At 57.4% G+C, this 18,391-nt stretch overlaps 2 protein-coding genes across 6 annotated transcripts; one reads left to right on the top strand and one right to left on the bottom strand.

The window, feature by feature from the left end:
- The first annotated feature begins 77 nt into the window (after nucleotides 1-77).
- LOC105469596 (MUS81 structure-specific endonuclease subunit) lies at nucleotides 78-5,736 on the top strand. 4 transcript variants are annotated; one of them, XM_024789047.2, is made up of 16 exons: nucleotides 78-212; nucleotides 297-426; nucleotides 675-760; nucleotides 1,272-1,370; nucleotides 1,523-1,591; nucleotides 1,756-1,841; nucleotides 2,371-2,511; nucleotides 2,716-2,808; nucleotides 2,906-3,027; nucleotides 3,110-3,207; nucleotides 3,798-3,914; nucleotides 4,017-4,112; nucleotides 4,314-4,442; nucleotides 4,517-4,620; nucleotides 5,108-5,191; nucleotides 5,283-5,736. In XM_024789047.2, exons 1-16 carry the CDS (start codon nucleotides 78-80, stop codon nucleotides 5,347-5,349), a joined length of 1,656 nt encoding a protein of 551 aa, XP_024644815.2. In that variant the 3' UTR covers nucleotides 5,350-5,736. The 4 variants fall into 4 exon arrangements, with proteins under 4 accessions (XP_024644815.2, XP_024644813.2, XP_070930348.1 ...); XM_024789045.2 differs by having other exon boundaries at nucleotides 5,063-5,191; nucleotides 5,283-5,454; XM_071074247.1 differs by lacking the exon at nucleotides 2,716-2,808 and having other exon boundaries at nucleotides 5,063-5,191; nucleotides 5,283-5,454.
- Nucleotides 5,737-5,743: 7 nt separating this feature from the next.
- On the bottom strand, nucleotides 5,744-12,895 carry LOC105469600 (EGF containing fibulin extracellular matrix protein 2). Of its 2 annotated transcripts, XR_979992.3 has the most exons (12): nucleotides 11,976-12,895; nucleotides 11,544-11,661; nucleotides 11,269-11,317; nucleotides 10,456-10,662; nucleotides 9,834-9,956; nucleotides 9,427-9,543; nucleotides 9,166-9,285; nucleotides 7,824-7,943; nucleotides 7,609-7,735; nucleotides 7,175-7,370; nucleotides 6,107-6,378; nucleotides 5,744-6,009 (listed from the first exon to the last, which is right to left on the bottom strand). XR_979992.3 is itself a non-coding variant. In XM_011720876.3 (11 exons), exons 1-11 carry the CDS (start codon nucleotides 12,365-12,367, stop codon nucleotides 6,217-6,219), a joined length of 1,731 nt encoding a protein of 576 aa, XP_011719178.2. In that variant the 5' UTR covers nucleotides 12,368-12,895; the 3' UTR covers nucleotides 5,744-6,216. The 2 variants fall into 2 exon arrangements, 1 of the variants encoding a protein (XP_011719178.2); XM_011720876.3 differs by having other exon boundaries at nucleotides 5,744-6,378.
- Between the last annotated feature and the right edge of the window lie 5,496 nt (nucleotides 12,896-18,391).

Raw genomic sequence — 18,391 nt, 5'->3', positions numbered from 1 at the left:
GTTCGAATCCCTACTCCAGAACTGGCGGCGTCCCAGTCCCGCGGGCGTGGGGCGCCGGAGGACCCGCCCTCGGGTTCATGGCGGCCCCGGTCCGCCTGGGCCGGAAGCGCCCGCTGCCTGCCTGTCCCAATCCGCTCTTCGTTCGCTGGCTGACCGAGTGGCGGGACGAGGCGACCCGCAGCGGGCGCCGCACACGCTTCGTGTTTCAGAAGGTGGGTCCTGGCGTGGCCCGATGGGAAAAGCTGCTGGCCAGGTCGGGCCTGCCCTGACCAGGTACCCTACCCCTGCCCGGCCAGGCGCTGCGGTCCCTCCGACGGTACCCACTGCCGCTGCGCAGCGGGAAGGAAGCTAAGATCCTACAGCACTTCGGAGACGGGCTCTGCCGGATGCTAGACGAGCGGCTGCAGCGGCACCGAACATCGGGCGGTGAGCGTCTGGGAAAAGGGTCAGTGATCCCCTGCCTCCCCCCAGGTGCAGCTTCCGTACTCACCTGGAGGCCCTTAGCTTTAAGCTCCCCACTCCTGTCCAAGTTGCCGTTCGGCCTCGGGCTAGTGGCTGGCGCTCCCTGAGCCTCCCTCACTGGTTTCACTTATCATTTGAGCAGGTTGCATCCCAGACCTTCGCAGCTGCCGGATTCCGTGGAGTGTGGAGTTGACTCTCTTCTGCTCCCGCAGGTGACCATGCCCCGGGCTCGCCATCTGGAGAGAACAGTCCAGCCCCGCAGGGGCGACCTGCGGAAGTCCAGAACTCTTCCATGCCAGTGAGGAAGGGGCAAGGGGAGCGGAAGGCAAAGTGGGAGTGCGGGAGTATGATTTTCTGGCTTGGGGGATTTGGCAAGCCTGAGTCCAAATCTCACCAGTGATTCCTGGCCTTGAGCAAATGACTTACCCTCTTTTTGACTTAGTATTTTAATCTGTGAATAGGAGTATTGGTAACAGCCAACGAGAGAATTCCATAATCAAACTACTTAGGGAGCCCAGCTCAGTTAGTTACGGGGTCACCATTATTGAGTTTTCCTGTCTAATCACACGTGTTCTGCAGCGCGTGGTAGAACTGAGGCCAGGCTGGGCAGACACCCCCACCCGCTGCCCGGAAACTGCCTGCTGTCTCATCGCACATTTGCAGTGGGCCATCCCATCACCTGGCCCGTTTTACAGAGAAGGAAACTGAGAGATAACTGAGTGACTTACCCAGGGCCACAAAGCCTGCTGGGGACTTATTCGAAGATGACTGGCTGGCTTTCACGTTCAGAGCTCCTCTGTACCTTTCAGGTTCCTGCCCAGTCCAAAGCGGGAGGCTCTGGCAACTACTGGCCAGCTCGGCACTCAGGAGCCCGAGTGATACTGCTGATGCTCTACCGAGAGCACCTGGTGAGCACTGGGTGGAACCATGGCAGTGGGGTGGGAAGTTCCCAGAGGTGCCTAGCCCTGGCAAGGCAGGCAAAGATTATCCCAGCCACCTGAGCGAGATGAGGAGGGTCCCTGGCACTGAGCCTACCCTGTCTCTTCTACCTTGGTTTCAGAATCCTAATGGCTACCACTTCTTAACCAAGGAGGAGCTGCTGCAGAGGTGTGCTCAGAAGGCCCCCAGGGTGAGCACAGGGATTGGGGAAGACAGGCCCAAGTGGCTCTGGAGCCCACCAAAGACTGCCTTTTCTTGCAGTGGGCCCGTGTGTGGCCCGTGGCTGGGGACACAGGGAACATGGACTTGTGGTGGTACCAGGTGCTCTCTGACGGTCTCTTTTCTGATCCACAGGTAGCCCCTGGGAGTGCTCGACCCTGGCCAGCCCTCCGCTCCCTCCTCCACAGGAACCTGGTCCTCAGGACACACCAGCCAGCCAGGTGGGGCCAACTGCAGGAGATACAGGAAAGCACATGTGAACTTCTTAGTGGGGCCTTAGAGTCACTCAACAACTCCCAGAGCTGATGCTGTTGAGGTTGGGGGCCTTTCCTCAGGAGCCCCCACTGTTGGAGTACCTGGAGGGTGTGAAACCGCAGGTGCGGGGGTGGGAGGGTGCCGTGGTTATTGGAGGAGTAGAAAGACTTTTCAGAGGAGATAGTGTTTGACACGTTTTAGGATTTGGCAGGTAGAGATTCAGGATAAATATTTCGAGGAGGAGGAAACAGCATTAGTGAAGATAGGAAGAAGGAAATCGTCTGAGACACACTTCTTGCAGACCTGAGAATGGAGCTGAGCAGGTCCAAGGAACTGCTCTAAGAGTCAAGAAGACCAGGAGCAGCAGGAGCCACTGGGGTCATTTGTGCAGGGCACCAAGGGGGCGGTGAGGCCAGCCCAGCTAGGGGCAGGCAGGAGAGCCTGCCAGGAATGAGTGAAGAAGGGAGAGCTGTATTTTTCCCCTCTGCCTCCCAGGTACTCATTGACCCCAGAGGGCCTGGAGCTGGCCCAGAAGTTAGCCGAGTCAGAAGGCCTGAGCTTGCTGAATGTGGGCATCGGGCCTAAGGAGCCCCCTGGGGAGGAGGCAGCAGTGCCAGGAGCAGCTTCAGCAGAGCTGTGAGAAGGAGGGCGGAGGAGGGGGGAAAACAGGGAGGTGGGGATGGGAAATGAGGCCAAAACCCCACCTCTATCCATCACCTGTAGCTGAGCTGTGGCTGCCTCCCTACTGTAGGTGGGTGGTGGGTGTCGGGTGGCATGGGTGTGGGGCAACTGCCCTAGCACAAGGGGTTCTGGCCTCACATACCGATACCCCCCACTTAGTGCCAGTGAAGCAGGGGTCCAGCAGCCACCACTGGAGCTGAGGCCTGGAGAGTACAGGGTGCTGTTGTGTGTGGACATTGGCGAGACCCGGGGGTGAGTGAGGTGGGGAGAAGTGAGGTAGATGATCAGAGGAGGCTAGGGGGTAGGCACTGCCCTGCCCTGATCTAGGATTCCCTCCTTGCCACTCCAGGGGCGGGCACAGGCCGGAGCTGCTCCGAGAGCTACAGCGGCTGCACGTGACCCACACAGTGCGCAAGCTTCACGTTGGGGATTTTGTATGGGTGGCGCAGGAAACCAATCCTAGAGACCCAGGTGAAGGACCGTGGGCAGGCTGGCGCCAGGGGCAGGGCCTGGTGGATGGGGGATCACAAGCTAACGGCTGGCTTGTCAGCAGCGAGCCCTGGGGAGTTGGTACTGGACCACATTGTAGAGCGCAAGCGGCTGGATGACCTTTGCAGCAGCATCATTGACGGCCGCTTCCGGGAGCAGAAGGTAATTTTGCTGGCTTTGCCAGGCTTCCCTGACTGCTCTGAGGCCCTCCTTTTCAGCCCAGAGCAATCCAGGGGCACTTCTGGCAGCCTCCTTGAGGCAGAGCCCTTTGGAATCCAGCCACATCCACCATGTGGTTGCTCCAGAATCAGACCCCCACAGGCCTGTCCAGGCACACAGTAGGAAGCCAGGTACCTGCATTTTTGGGCTGAGCTCAGGAGCATATTAAAGACCTCTTGGGTACCGAGCCCCTGCAGTCTTGGATAAACAAGGCTTAAACCTCCAGAATTGGAAATACAGAGGCCGTACCTTGGTACTTGCTGCTGGGTGGACCCCCTAGTCACAGAGGCCATGTACCGGCCCAGGGGAGGCTTGAAGGATGTTGAGAGATGGAGGAAGGGCTTTCTAGACAAGAGCGTCAGCATGAGCAAAGCTGTGGAGGCCCCTCTGAGGCAGGTGGAGAGGCTAGGGAGGATGCAGAGGCTAACTGGTGGGAACAGGGTCGTAGCACCATTTTGAGTGTGACATCATGGACGCCCAGGCATGTGGTCATCCAGCCTGACCCTCCCTGCCCACTCTGTCCACTTCCCCAGTTCCGCCTGAAGCGCTGTGGCCTGGAGCGCCGGGTATACCTGGTGGAAGAGCATGGCTCGGTCCACAATCTCAGCCTTCCTGAGAGTACGCTGCTGCAGGCTGTCACTAACACTCAGGTGAGCAGGGAGGGCAGGGCCAGGCAGGCAGGGGCCGCTGTGGTCCATGGTTCATGGTCTGGGCCAGGAACTACCTTCCCTCTCTTGGGTCCTCTTCCCCAGGTCATTGATGGCTTTTTTGTGAAGCGCACAGCAGACATTAAGGAGTCAGCTGCCTATCTGGCCCTCTTGACGCGGGGTTTGCAGAGACTCTACCAGGTGAGCAGAGGCCCCTGTCCCAGTGTCAGGACACAGCCCACAAGGAATTCACCTTGCCTGGGCCCTGTGCATCCCCAAAAGAAGCAAGGTGGGTGAGATCCCCATTTCTCAGGCTGGCCCCCCGAGGCTGAGGACTGGGCAGGGGCTGGCTGGAGTTGTCCCTTCGAGCTCCAGCCTGGCCTCAGTCCCTTCTTCCCTCAGGGCCACACCCTACGCAGCCGCCCCTGGGGAACCCCTGGGAACCCTGAATCAGGGGCCATGCCCTCTCCAAACCCTCTCTGCTCACTCCTCACCTTCAGTGACTTCAACGCAGGAGCCATCAAAAATAAGGTACCGTCTCTGCCCAGCTTCTCGGACGTGGTCTGGCCCAGACCCCCACTGATCCAGCCCTTCCCCAAACCCAGGCCCAGTCAGTGCGAGAAGTGTTTGCCCGGCAGCTGATGCAGGTGCGCGGAGTGAGTGGGGAGAAAGCAGCAGCCCTGGTGGATCGATACAGCACCCCTGCCAGGTAGGCCCTAGAGGGCCCTTAGGTGTCCTCAGCCCCTGCTCTCCGTGCATGGAATTCACCTTAATCCATGCTTTGTGGAGGGAGCTTGGCCTTGTGTGGGCTGTGCAAACCAGAGATGGACAGATCCCAGGGTGCTCATGGAGGTCAAGCGGGGAGGAAGCCAGCAGACCCACACAGTGTCCCAGGCATTGGAGGCCACAGGAGGGAGGGAAATGTCCCACGTGGTGGCGAAGAGGCTTCTTGGAGAATGGGGCTGGGCCATTAAGGGGAGTGAGGGTGATGGTTTGGAGCCTTTGCTGGTTTTGCCCCAGGTTCCCACAGGGAGGGAGGACAGCCAGGCTGGCCTGGGGCCTTGAGTGCCAGGCTCAGGAAGTGGGGCAGTGTCCCAACTCTTCTATCCCATGCTGACCCCTCTGCCTGGCCCCTCATGGTGCTGGCCCAGAGTGGGCCACCGTCAGCCTCAGAAACTCAAGCCCCTGTCCCCCAGCCTCCTGGCCGCCTATGATGCCTGTGCCACCCCCAAGGAACAAGAGACACTGCTAAGCACCATCAAGTGTGGGCGTCTACAGAGGTGAGGGCAAGAGATGGAACCTGGAGGGAGTGGTGGGGACTGGGGCTGCCCTAGGCCCAGGGCGTGACCCTCGCTGCTTCTCTTCCTGCAGGAATCTGGGGCCTGCTCTGAGCAGGACCTTATCCCAGCTCTACTGCAGCTACAGCCCCCTGACCTGAGCTTATGCTGTGAAACAGCCCCCAGCCCCCATCTGTACCCCCACGTAGGCTAGCCAGCCTTTTAACAACATCTTTTGTGGTAAAATTAGAATCTAAGTGTTTGCAGCCATATGTGTTATGTAGAAGATGCCTGGCCCTGGGGACCTTGTGAAATACGCAGGAACCAGGGATACCGTCTGGACCAGTGGTTTTTAAACAAAGCTGCTTAGGACCTGGGATTGCCTGGTCAGGGAGATGGAGTCAGTGGGGCACTGCAGCTTTGAATCGATTTTATGTCATCAGTTGGTCCTCATCAAATAAAACTTCCTTAGGAGTGCAGAGGGCTCATTGGGAAAATAAAAATAATAAAAATAAATAAAACTTCCTAAAAGAAAAGCTTGAAAACCACTAACAGTCCAGTTGCCTCTTTTTATAGAAAAACAGGCCCAGGGAACTACTAGGGCTTATCCAAATGTACAGTTTGAGGCAGAGTTAGGACTGGAACCCAGGGCCTCCTGGCGCTCTCCGGAGTAGAGTTTCTTAGGACCCCTGCAAGCCAGCCAAGTCCACATCTCTGGGCCAGGGCCTGGAGTCCGCCCTCCTCGTTACCTCCTCTCCTCTCGGGGTGGCTGAAGCTCGTGGTACAGAGCTCCCAGCTCCTGTCAATGGGGCCCCCTGGGCCTGAGCATATAGAGACCCCCATTTAGGTGAACTTGGCCTGCCCCTCCAAGTCCCACCCTGCCCCAGCCTGAGGCTTGCTGCAGTGTGACCCGCCCACCTCAGCCACCAGGACTCCTTCTTTCTCCCTTTATTGCCTTTCTCGTTCTGCCCCTCGTAACAGGCTCCTCAGCTAGGGTAGCTGCAGGGAGGGTGGCTCCCTCCTGCTCCTCAGAAGGTGTAGGCCCCCACAAAGACGGTGAGCCTCAGTACAGAGCTGGCCCGGTAGCTCATGAGGGAATTCATGGTGACCATCTCCAGGTCCAGCACGTACTCCCGGGGGCCTGTCACCGGCCGGGCGAGGACCAGCATGGCGCTGACGTTGTTGATTTGCTGCAGGGCAGTGGGTGGAGGGATATATGTTGTGTCAGCCTGTGTGCTAGGCCCCTACCCCAGCGTCACCTCCCTGCCCCGTGGCTGTGAGGTGGAGGGACAGCCCTGGCCCTGGCCAGGCTGCGACCCCAGACTCTCATCCAGCTTTTTGACACCCTCAACATCTCTCCTCCCCAACCCAGGCTCCTGCCTTCAGAAATCTCCTGCTGGGGCTCTTCCCACCCTTTCCAGCTCATTCTGTCTGACCCAGGCTAACTGATGATTCAAAGTCACCATGTGGCTCTTGGGAGTGGTGGGACCTTTGGTGACCCAAAGTCAGCAGACTCCCTTCAGAGCATTCAGTTTCAAAATGAAAGAGAAGTGCTGGTTCTAGACAAACCCCTTCTCCTGGTGAGACCCATGCATGCCGCTGCCACTCACCGTGAGCAGCTCACTGTGAGCCACCCCTGGCCCCCTCCCACCTAACACATCCACCAGCAAGGAGTGGACTTTCTGACCCCAGGCCCCTGCACACGCCATTCTCTTGGTTTGTGGGTGAAATTGAGATCAGATATGGAAAACTAGTACCAGGACTCAAACTCCCGTATCCGAGTGCTTCGTTAGAATTGCATTTAACCATCTGCCCTTTGCACCATGGGAATTTAGAATATCCCTGTTGTCCTACAGAAATCCCGCCTCCCGGGGGCGGGGCTTTGGGGAGGGGAGGGGCATAGCAGCCTGGCCGAGTTCCCCCTTAAGGCGTCCTGGAGTTCAGTTTTAGATTGTGCATGTCAGTTGAGGGTTGCAGAAACCTTACCCTAATGTAGAAGTCCCCCTGCGAGTTTCCGGCACGGATCTGAAAGGCATTGTAGGCACCGGGGTAGACAGATGTCGCCTGGATCTGGAACACGTCAGCGGGCACGCTCCGCTCCGAGGTGATGGTCATGTACCGGTGCACAATGGATGAAGGCTGCTCTCGACACAGAGGGTTGGAGGCTGGGCAGAGGCAGCGGCTAGAGACCCCGAGGTGGGGGACATGAATGAGCTCCTTGCCTGTCCCCCCAATTTCTCCTACCCTACAAAGGAAGGGAATTCCAAAAGGACCCTCCCACCCCTGTGACTGGTTGTCATGAAGGACTATGGTTCCCATCAGCCCTCAGGGGCACTCACTTGTCCGAATAGATGCCAGTCAGCCCCAAAGCCCCCTGGGAGACGTAGTTTCTCTCGGGGCCTGGCATCAAATTGACTCACTTGTCAGAGACCTGGACGTAGGGCTCCACACAGCGGTTGGTGTCCACGCAGCGGTAGCCCCCATGGAAGTTGACACAGGTTTGGGCCTCAGAGCACTGGTGCGCACCAGACTCACACTCGTCAATGTCTGTGCCAGGGGAGAGGGGCTAGAATCGGGGGCGTCAGGCTGCCAGCTCCTGACACCATCCTGCCCATCCCACCCAGGCAACCTGTACCTTGGCAGAGGCGTGTGGCCAGCAGCTGGTACCCCTGTGGGCAGTGGCAGGAGAAACGGCCTGGCTCGTTGACGCAGCGGTACTGGCAGAGGTAGCTGGAGTAGCTACACTCATCAATATCTGAGGAAGCATGGGGATGGGGACCCCGGGTCAAGGGCAGTCTTCACCATTCAGTCCCACAAACATTTCCTAAGAAGGCCCAGCCCCGTGTTAGGCTGAATGTAGGAAGACAGGGGGATGAGACAAGCCAAAAGCTCAGCCGGGAGATGGAGGGTTCAAACAAAGTTCTGCCCAGGCTGCCCCAGCTCAGACTTCTCTCTGCCCAGAACTGGAGGAAACACTGAATAAAGTTAGTGGGAATCTAGAGGCTTGGGTGTGAATCCCACCAGCTGATTTAGGGGAATCTTATTTTCCCAATCAGTAAAATGAGTGTCTTAGACTAGATGAGTCTCGTGGGTCTGCCCTGTGCTGTAACCTGCCCAATTCCTGCAACCCACAGTCAGCCCGAGCACCCAGCGGTCACCTCCAGCTAACTGAGCTTCACAGGCAGACCATTTCCCTTCTCTTGTTCCACTCATGCTGCCGGGTAGCAGTGAGGCCTCATCCCGCAGCAAAGCATAACATAGAGGGTATGTGCCAGTTGACAGGGTGTGAGAAGTCTAGGATCGAGCCCTGGCCCCATCTCATCCTGGCTGTATGAACTCGGGCAGGTCACTTAACCTCTTTTAGCTGAATAATGAAAGTCACCATTTACCCAGGACTTTGTGCTTATTTTAATGTAATCCTCTCAACAAACCTGGAGGGAGATCTGAATGTCCTCATTTTGTAGAGGAAGGAGAAAATCATACCTCCTAGGATTCTTGAGAGGAAGGAGGCCAAGTGTGTCAGGGAACACACTACGAGGGCAGGTTCTCATTAAGTGGCAGTCAATTCACTTTAAAGCACTGCAGCTTGAGACGGGCTGGAGCCCATCTATCACACTCTCACCTAATCCTCAACACAACCCACTATAGAAGCAGAAACAGGCTCAGAGAGAAGCGACTTGTCCTAGTGCAAAATTCAAATGCAGGTAAATGCAGGTGAGCCTGACACGTGGGACAAGTGGCACCCACATCCTCAGTCTCCCCAGTAGGCTTCAGTAGGGACCTAGCTGCCTCTTCTTGTGCCTTCCCCACTGGTCTGGGAGTGCTCCACAGCCAGCCGGAGTGGAGTACCAGGAGGCAGCTGGGTGCACAGTGACGGGACGCGGAGGCCTCAAATGGAGAACTGTGTGGCAGGAGGCACGGCATAGGTAGGGCCTGGGGGCTCATGGAGGAGTACGAAGCAGGGGTGGAGCTCTCACCACTGCAGGAGAAGCCATCCCGGTGCAGCTCATAGCCCTGGTGGCAGCGACACAGGAAAGTCCCATAGGAGTTGAAGCAGCGCTGCTCGCATGGGGCCCCCATATCACACTCGTTCACATCTGGGGGTGCCAGGTAAAACAGGGATGAAAGCAGAGGAGCAGCCCAGAGCCTCCACTCTACCTGGGCTGGTCAGGAAGGGAGCGCCCCCACCTCACACCTCCCTGCCCAGGACCCAGGAGCCTGGCCCGGCCCAGCCTCACCCACACAGGAGCGGTTGTTAGGCCCCAGCTGGAAGCCCGGCTCGCACTGGCAACGGAAGGAGCCAGGCAGGTTCACGCAGCGATGCTGGCAGTAGCGGTAGCGGCACTCGTCTATGTCTGGGATAGAGGCAGAAGAAGGAGGGCAGAGGGCAGAGGGCAGGTGGGCTCGAGCCAGGTGGGACTCAAGGCTTAACCACCCATAATCCTGCCTGTGTCCGGGGAGCTGAATTGGGCAGGGTCAGCCAGGACACCTCCCAAATACACCCCCATACAGTCCTCTGTGTCTGATGACAGGAGGGTGAGGTGGCAGGGGCTGGGGGTGAAGCGTGGGTTGAATGGGGGTCAGGTGCTAGAGCAAGGGCCAGACCAGGGTCACAGAGCCTAGAGAAGCTGCTCCCTGGACTCACCCACACACTCGGGCCCGATCTTGCGGTAACCATCAGGACAGGTGCACTGATAGGAGCCAGGCAAGTTATGGCAGTCCTGGCTGGGGCGACAGTCGTGCAGGGCCTGGGCACACTCGTCCACATCTGCGAGAGACACCACTCAGCCCCCGCCTGGGATCCTGCACACCACCCAACATAACACATAGATCTAACACTTCAATTCAGTTCTCTCAACAGCACACGTAAGAGTTCACCAGCCTGGAGCCAACAGGAAAGGCACCCCTAACCTCTAAAACCGCATGTTGGGGGTTGCATAGGAAATAAGGTCCTGTCCACACCCCCAGAAGCACTGATTCCTGGACTGTCCTTCCTCCAAGGCCTGTGGCTCCCAGGGGACAGACACTGGAAGGCAGAGTTCCTGCAGTGTCTCTGCAGCAACCAAGGGGAGGGGGCCAGAGCTGGCTGGAGCAGTGGCACACAAGCTGGGGCCACCTGTGGCAGGTCGCAAACAACATGAGTGTCTGGATGAGGGTGTGGACGTCACCAGCGGCCCTTTTGAGCCGGGAAGGAACATGAGGTCTTTTAAGTTTAAGACGCTTGGTGAGAGGACTGGAAGCCAGGCACCAGAGCAGTCCCCACTCACCCACACAGCTCTCCTGATCGTCGGGCTCATAGCCTGGTGGGCAGGGGTTGGGGTGTTGAGCGGGAGGCACTGGTGGCGGGGGTCCCTCGCCATGTAGGTCGTTGATGACGGCAGCGGAGCGGGGCAGGCACAAGTAGCCCCCGTAGTGGTTGATGCACTTCATTTCTCCCTTGCAGGCCTCAGGGATGGTCAGACACTCGTTGACATCTGCAGAGAGGGGCCTGCTGGGCACAGCCAGTCTCCTGGGCTGGCCCTGGAGGGAGTGGAGGCAGGAGCCCAGCTCGGCCTTCTCCAAGATGTGTGGCCCCAGCAAAGCCTTCCCAGTCTGCTCAACAAGCTAAGTTTGCCTGCCTGGGACCCCTTCCCAGGGTTGGTCAAGGCTGGAGGTGGGGCAGCAGTTCCCACTGTTGCCCTCATTCTTGGCCTGCAAGTGGGTCTCTATCCCTCCCCACAGCCCTAGCCCTAGCTCAGCCCAAGAGTGGGGGCCTCCTTACCCACCCCTGGGGACACTACCCTCCCAGGTTGTGATGAGACAAAGAGCTGGGACAGGAGAGTGGTTCAGAGAAGGCGTACAGGATCCAGCTCTTCTGAGGGGTAGGGGCAAGGTTTCCTGGGTTTCTGGGAGAGGGCGAGGCCACCCCTAGCTGAACTGGCCTCCAGAGAACCAGGGCTGGCCTCGGTGTAGCAGAGCTGGGCAGAGGACGAGCTGCTGGGCTCCCATGGCAGCTCTCGGATGTGGGGCTGTCCCTTGGAAAGCAGCTATCAATCCCCTTCTGGGTTCCTGGGGGTGTTTGGTCCCCCAGGCACACACACCCCGGCAGTGCTGGCTGTCTGGGTCCCACTCATAGCCATCTGTGCATTCCTGGAAGGGAACCAGAAGTGGCCAGTGGTCACCCAAAGATCTCCTCCAACTGACCAGGCCAACACTAGGGCCTGAGCCTGGCCACCCTCCAGCCTACTCCAAACAATGGCCCCCAGCCCTCCCCCAGCCAGGAGAAGGAGACTTCCCTGGCAGCAGCCACCCCGGGGTCCCGGTCTCTTCCTCCCTACCCTCCCCATCCCAGGCCAGCGGCCCTCACTGTCCCCACCGTGTAGCTGTCGGGCTCTTCGGAATCCTGAGGAGAAGCTGATCCCAAGAGCAACAGCAGCAGCGCCCAGAGCAGTAGAGACCCGGGTAGGCAGGAGGCACAGGGGAGCATCCTGGGGCTGCGAGATGGTGGACACCGGTCAAGGGCCTCTGCCGCGGCACCCCGCTCCCTGTGCCGGGAGTCCGAGCCCAGCCCCCGCCACTGCCCGCTCAGGAACGTGCTTGGGTCTCGGGGCCTCCCAGGGCTGGGGGCCGACTCCTCACAGGCCCAGGTCCCAGGCCCCGGGTCCCAGGCCCACCCGCCCCGGCCACCCCGCCCCGCGCCCCTGCGGCGAAGGCCGAGGAGCGCGGGCCTCTGTGGGCGCTACGCTGCCGCAGATTCGGCCGAGACTCCGGCCCGCGCTCTCCCCCACGGACGGTCACAGCCACTCACTTGGGCCTGCGACGCCCCGGCCTGCGGCTCTGGCGGCTCGGCTGGCTCCGGCAATGCCTGCGGGCAGACGGACGGGCGGACGGCACAGCTCCCTGGACGCGCGGCCCCAGGAAGCGCCCCCCGCCCGCCCGCCTGCCGCGACGCGGCCCACCCCGGCGCCTCCGCCCGCCCTTCGGCGGATTCCTGAGCCCGCGCCAGGGGGAGGGACCCCGACCCCCCGCTTCTCCGCCCCCGGCCAGCCACAGGCCCCCACCCGGTCCCCCGCGGCGCCGCCCGGAGCCGCCTCCCGACGCCGATCCAGGGTCCCCCAGCGCTCGATCCTGGGGCCCTGACCTTGATACCAGGCCCCCAGACTCACCCGGGGGCCCCCAGACGCTCACCAAAAATGTCATCCTGCTCGCCTAGATCCTACCTAATCTGCGCCCCCAGAATTTCATCCTGTGCACCCACACCGTAATCCTGGAGCCCCTAGATTCTCATTCTGCGCCTCCCGAGATCGTCCTGGGTACCCAGAGCCCACCTCACCCAGTCCTCCAGACCCTCAATCTGCTCCCTTCAAAATTTTATTCTCTGCCCCAGACCGTCATTCTAAAACATCCTAAAACTTCATCCAGGGTCCCCAGACCCTCGCCCAGGAACGAGAGGCTCCCAGGTGCAGAATTGTCCTTCTCGCTCCCTCCTGCCCTCCACCCCCAGGACCGTCTTCAGCCAGGTGGTCTTCACTGCACACGGCGTCACCCACACCCTCCATCCACAAAGCTACAAGTTTGGGGGCGAGGGCGGCAGTTCCCTTTTGGCACAAAATGAATGGAAGCCCCTGAGAAGGAGGGCAGGGCTGATGTCGGACGTGCAGGATGCCAGGGTCGGGTGCCAACGCGCCTCCTCGACCTCCTCGCACCCGCGTCCCCCGCCCGGTTTCCGCCTCCGCCCCAAGTGGGGGCGTGCCCTTGGAGGCGGAGTATGGGCGGTGCTGGCTCCCAGGAAGGGGAGTGGCCTCTGTTTGCCCACGTCTCTGGGCGGAGTTAGGCGGGAAAGCGCTGCGTGTCCGGGGATCCCCCGCCTGGGGCCCGCCCTTCCTTTCCCTTTGCCATCCCTGCTTATCCCCACAGTCGCCCTCCACGTGACCCCAGCCTGCCGAGGAGGGGACGTGCTGGTGGGTCCCGAGGCGAGCGCCTGGGGTTCAGGTTAACTGCGCAGTTCCCGCTCCTCGCCACTCTACCACCACCATCCCTCCCAGCCGCTGGGGCCAGAAGGTTAAATGATAGTTCTTCAGGGGCCGGGCGCGGTGGCTCACGCCTGTAATCCCAGCACTTTGAGAGGCCGAGGCGGGTGGATCACCTGAGGTCAAGAGTTCGAGACCAGTCTGGAACACCATCTCTACTAAAAATATAAAAATTAGCCAGGCGTGGTTGCGCGTGCCTGTGGTCGCAGCTACTCAGGAGCTTGAGGCAGGAGAATCGCTTGAACTCGGGAGGTAGAGCTTGCAGTGAGCCCAGATCACACCACTGCACTCCAGCCTGGGTGACAGAGTGAGACTCTGTCTTCAAAAATAAGAGGCCAGACGCAGTGGCTCACGCCTGTAACCCCAACACTTCGGGAGCCCGAGGGTGGGCAGATCACAAGGTCAGGAGTTCAAGACCAGCCTGGCCAACAAAAACACAAATTAGCCAGTGTGGTGGTATGTGCCTCTAATCCCAGCTACTCCGGAGGTTGAGGCAGAAGTATCTCTTGAACCTGGGAGGCAAAGGTTGCAATGAGCCGAGATTGTGCCATTGCACTCCAGCCTGGGTGACAGAGCGAGAGTCCGTCTCAAAAAATAATAATAATAATAATAGCTCTTTAAAACAAGAAAGACAATAACAAGTGTTGGCAAAGATATGGAGAAACTGGAGCCCTCATACACTGTTGATGGAAAATGGTTTGGCAGTTCCTCAAAATGTTATCACATGACCTGGCGATTTCATTCCTAGGGACACAAACCTAGGATAATTGAAAAGATATGTACACACACACAAATCTGTACACAGCATTTATAGCTGCATTATATATGAGCCAAATGCAGAAACAACACAAAATCTGTCAACTGATGAATAACACGATGCAGTACATCCATACAGTGGAACATTATTCAGCCATAAAAAGGAATGAAGTGCGGATGCATGCCACAATATAGGTGAATTCTTGAAAATATTATGTGAAGTGAAAGAAGCCAGACACAAAAAGCCACATATTCTATTTATTTTTTATTTTTTTTAGGTGGAGTTTTGCTCTTGTTGCTCAGGCTGGAGTGCAATGGCATGATCTCGGCTCACCACAATCTCTGCCTGCCGGGTTCAAGCAATTCTCCTGCCTCAGGCTCCCGAGTGGCTGGGATTACAGGCGCCTGCCACCACGCCCAGCTAATTTTGTGTTTTTAGTAGACACGGGGTTTCACCATATTGGTTAGGCTGGTCTCAAACTCCAGATCTCAGGTGATCCACTCACCTCGACCTCCTACAGTGCTTGGATTATAGGCGTGAGCCACCGTGCCCAGCACACATATTACATTTATATGAAATAACCAGAATAGGCAAACCCAGAAAAACAGAAAGTAGATTAATGGTTGCCAGAGGAAGGTGGGGAATGGGGAGTGACTGCTAATGGGTCTGGGTTTTCTTTGGGATAATGAAAATATTCTAAAACTAGATAGTAGTGATGGTCACATAACTATGCAAACATATTAAAACCCACTGAATTGTACACTTCAAAAAAGTGAAGTTTCTTTAGGAGGCCGAGGCGGGTAGATCACGAGGTTAGGAGATCAAGACCATCCTGGCTAACACGGTGAAACCCCATCTCTACAAAAAAATTAGCCAGGCATGGTGGTGGGCACCTGTAATCCCAGCTACTTGGGAGGCCGAGGCAGTAGAATGGCGTGAACCTGGTAGGCAGAGCTTGCAGTGAGCCGATATCACTCCACTGCACTCCAGCCTGGGCGACAGAGCGAGACTCCGTCTCAAAAAAAAAAAAAAAAAAAAAAAGTGAAGTTTATAGTCTGTAATAATACCACAATAGGGCCGGGCGCGGTGGCTCAAGCCTGTAATCCCAGCACTTTGGGAGGCCGAGACGGGTGGATCACGAGGTCAGGAGATCGAGACCATCCTGGCTAACACAGTGAAACCCCGTCTCTACTAAAAAAAATACAAAAAAATAGCCAGGCGAGGTGGCGGGCGCCTGTAGTCCCAGCTACTCGGGAGGCTGAGGCAGAAGAATGGCGCAAACCCGGGAGGTAGAGCTTGCAGTGAGCTGAGATCCGGCCACTGCACTCCAGCCTGGGCCACAGCACCAGACTCCGTCTCAAAAAAAAAAAAAAATAATAATAATAATAATACCACAATAGGCCGGGCATGGTGGCTCATGCCTGTAATCCCAGCACTTTAGGAGGCCAAGGTGGATGGATCACCTGAGGTCAGGAATTCCAGACCAGCCTGGCCAACATGACAAAACTCCAACTCTACTAAAATGACAAAAATTAGCTGGCTATGGTGGTGAACACCTGTAAGCTACTCAGGAGGCTGGGGCAGGAGAATCACCTGAACCTGAGAGGTGGAGGTTGCAGTAAGCCGAGATCGTGCCACTGCACTCCAGCCTGGGCGACAGAGCAAGACCCTGTCTCAAAAAAAGGAAATATTAAAAAAAGGCAGGAAAGGGGTGCTGCTATCACCCCGTTTCACAGATAGGGAGGCTGAGAGACTTGTCCCAGGTGAAGGATGGGACTTGCACTCATGTCCCATGGACTTCAAGACCCGCTGAACTCCTTGCCCCATATTAGAGCATGAAGCACCCGCCCTGCGAACACTCACTCTGTGCCACAGTGTTGGGTGCTCCACTAAGTATCATTCCATTCAAGCCTCAGCCTGAGAATTGTCATTGCCAATTAGAGATGAAGACATGAGGCCCGGGGGGATGACTTAGTGCACGGCTGGTGCACAACCTTGACCTGAACCTCCATCTTTGCACTATCCAGCCTGAGTGAGCCTCCCACTTGGAGTTGCCTCCTCAGAATGCCTCCCCAGTCCTCTGCACCCTCAGTGACTTTCCCTGCCTTGGCCTGCTCTGCACTGGGTCCCTTTCAAGGTCCCAGACACCACTGGATCAGTGTCTCTCTCTGACCAAGTAGTGAGCTCCTCTCAGGCAGTGAGGCCCCTGTGCCCGTGGCCCACCCCTTACTGGGTGCCAGCAGGGATCTGCAGGGTCGGCAGGTGAATGGACAAATGAGTGAGTGGGTGGAGGAAGTTCACTGATCCACTCAACAAGTTTACTCGGCTGGGCGCAGTGGCTCATGCCTGTCATCTCAGTACTTTGGGAGGCTGAGACAGGTGGATTGCTTGAGGTCAGGAGTTTGAGACCAGCCTGACCAACATGGTGAAACCCTGTCTCTACAAAAAATACAAAAAAATTACCTGAGTGTGGTGGCGCACACCTGTAGTCCCAGTTACTTGGGAGGCTGAGGCAGGATAATCGCTGGAACCCGAGAGGCGGAGGTTGCAGTGAGCCGAGATCGTGACACTGCACTCCAGCCTGGGCGACAGAGTGAGACTCCGTCTCAAAAGAACAAAACAAAACAAAAAATGTTTACTGACTGGCCACTGTAAAGCAGATGCTGTGGTGCCGGGCACCAGGGACACAGCACTGACTAAAAACAGACCCAAACCTCCTGGCCTTGGGAGCTGTCATGCAAGGGAAGGAAAGAGAGGATCAAAGAGGAAGGCCACTGGGCCCCACACCTCCAGTCCCTCCTCCCCGTGGCCTCCCACATCCTACCATCACAACAGACCCACATTGGGACCTCCACCTCTGAGGGCTGACATGGAGCCTTAGCCATCAGTCATACAACAGGACAAGCCTGGCTGGGGCCCGTAACTGGGCTCTAGAACCACAGGGCCAGGCACCACTCTGGGGATGGTCTGTCCACGGCATTTCAATAAAGGCAGCAGCATGCTTTTCAAATAGAGAAGCCCCTTGGCTTACTCTCTGGGCAGGGCGACAAAGTGTGGCCTCACGACTCTGGGAGGAATCCTAATAAAGAAATGCAGTAGTGAGCATGTAAGTGAATAAATCCCAGGATTACAGCTGTCCTGTCTCCCGCCCCATGGAACCCTAGAGAGCCAGCTCTTCACACCCTTCTCTGGTCTTGGTCACCAGTTCTCAGCCTGAACTCCTAGAAGGGAGGTCTCCAGCCCAAGGACCCACTTAGAACAAAGACAGCAGTAATGGGTGTTAATACTGCTGCCCAGCCCTTGACCTCACAAGTTAAGTTTTGGCCTCCCTCTGTCTGTGATGCTCACAGTTATCCTTCTGGCTCTTCAGCCCCCTCATCCTCATCCCTAGACCATGGGAGGGATGAGGAACGGGAGGCACTAGCAGCAATGGCTGCTCCTGGACTCTGACTCTGCACTTTCCTGTTTTGTTTTGTTGACATGGAGTTTCACTCGTTGCCCAGGCTGGAGTGCAATGGCGCGATCTCGGCTCACTGCAACCTCCACCTCCCGGGTTCAAGTCATTCTCGTGCCTCAGCCTCCCGAGTAACTGGGATTATAGATACCCGCCGCCACGCCCACCTACTGTTTTGTATTTTTAGTAGAAACAGGGTTTCACCATGTTGGCCAGGCTGGTCTTGAACTCCTGACCTCAGGTGATGAACCCGCCTCGGCCTCCCAAAGTGCTGGGATTACAAGCGTGAGCCACCGCGCCTGGCCTGGTTTTGTTTTTTTGACACAGGATCTTGGACCCAGGCTGGAGTGCAGTGGCATGATCATAGCTCACTGCAGCCTTAATCTTCCAGGCTCAAGCAATCCCACTGGCCTCAGCCTCCCCAGTAGCTGGGACTACAGGAGAGCACCACCATGCTTGGCTAACTTTTTTTTATTATTTTTTTAGTAGAGATGAAGTCTTGCTCAGTTGCCCAGGTTTGTCTCCAACTCCTGAGCTCAAACGATTCTCTTACCTTGGCCTCCCAAAGTGATGGGATTACAGGCATGAGCCATTGTGCCCAGCCTGCTTTCTTGTTTACAACTTATGATGATCAACTGTTCAGTCAACAAACACCTAGCGAGCCTGCCCCATGCCTAGCCCTATCCTGGGCACCGGGGACACAAGCAAACCGAACCCTTCTGGTGTGGCTGGAGGCAGATGCCCAATGGGCACAGGTGCAGCTGGGCTGAAGGGGCTGCAAAGCTTCTACCAGAGGTTGGGGAAGCAGGGAAGGCTTCTTGAAAGAGGCAGCCATTGAGGTGACTGAGCTTCATAGTAGGAGCAAGAGTGGTTCCTTTGGCCAGGTGCAGTGGCTCACGCATGTTATCCCAGCACTTTGGGAGGCTGAGGCGGGTGGATCACCTGAGGTCAGGAGTTCGAGACCAGCCTGACCAACATGGTGA

Source organism: Macaca nemestrina, chromosome 12 (assembly GCF_043159975.1).
Source record: "Macaca nemestrina isolate mMacNem1 chromosome 12, mMacNem.hap1, whole genome shotgun sequence".
Taxonomy (NCBI): domain Eukaryota; kingdom Metazoa; phylum Chordata; class Mammalia; order Primates; family Cercopithecidae; genus Macaca; species Macaca nemestrina.
This window is presented reverse-complemented; position numbering and strand designations above follow the sequence as displayed.

Excerpts from the sequence above, each read along its gene's own strand:
- LOC105469596 (XM_024789045.2), top strand. The coding sequence starts at position 78 with ATGGCGGCCCCGGTCCGCCTGGGCCGGAAGCGCCCGCTGCCTGCCTGT. Across the intron at positions 1,371-1,522 it reads TGCTCTACCGAGAGCACCTG|AATCCTAATGGCTACCACTT; the intron begins GTGAGCACTGGG and ends CCTTGGTTTCAG. Across the intron at positions 1,592-1,755 it reads GTGCTCAGAAGGCCCCCAGG|GTAGCCCCTGGGAGTGCTCG; the intron begins GTGAGCACAGGG and ends TCTGATCCACAG.
- LOC105469600 (XM_011720876.3), bottom strand. The coding sequence starts at position 12,367 with ATGACATTTTTGGTGAGCGTCTGGGGGCCCCCGGGTGAGTCTGGGGGC. Across the intron at positions 11,318-11,543 it reads AAGAGCCCGACAGCTACACG|GAATGCACAGATGGCTATGA; the intron begins GTGGGGACAGTG and ends GTTCCCTTCCAG. Across the intron at positions 7,736-7,823 it reads GGCCACACGCCTCTGCCAAG|ACATTGACGAGTGTGAGTCT; the intron begins GTACAGGTTGCC and ends CCCCTGGCACAG.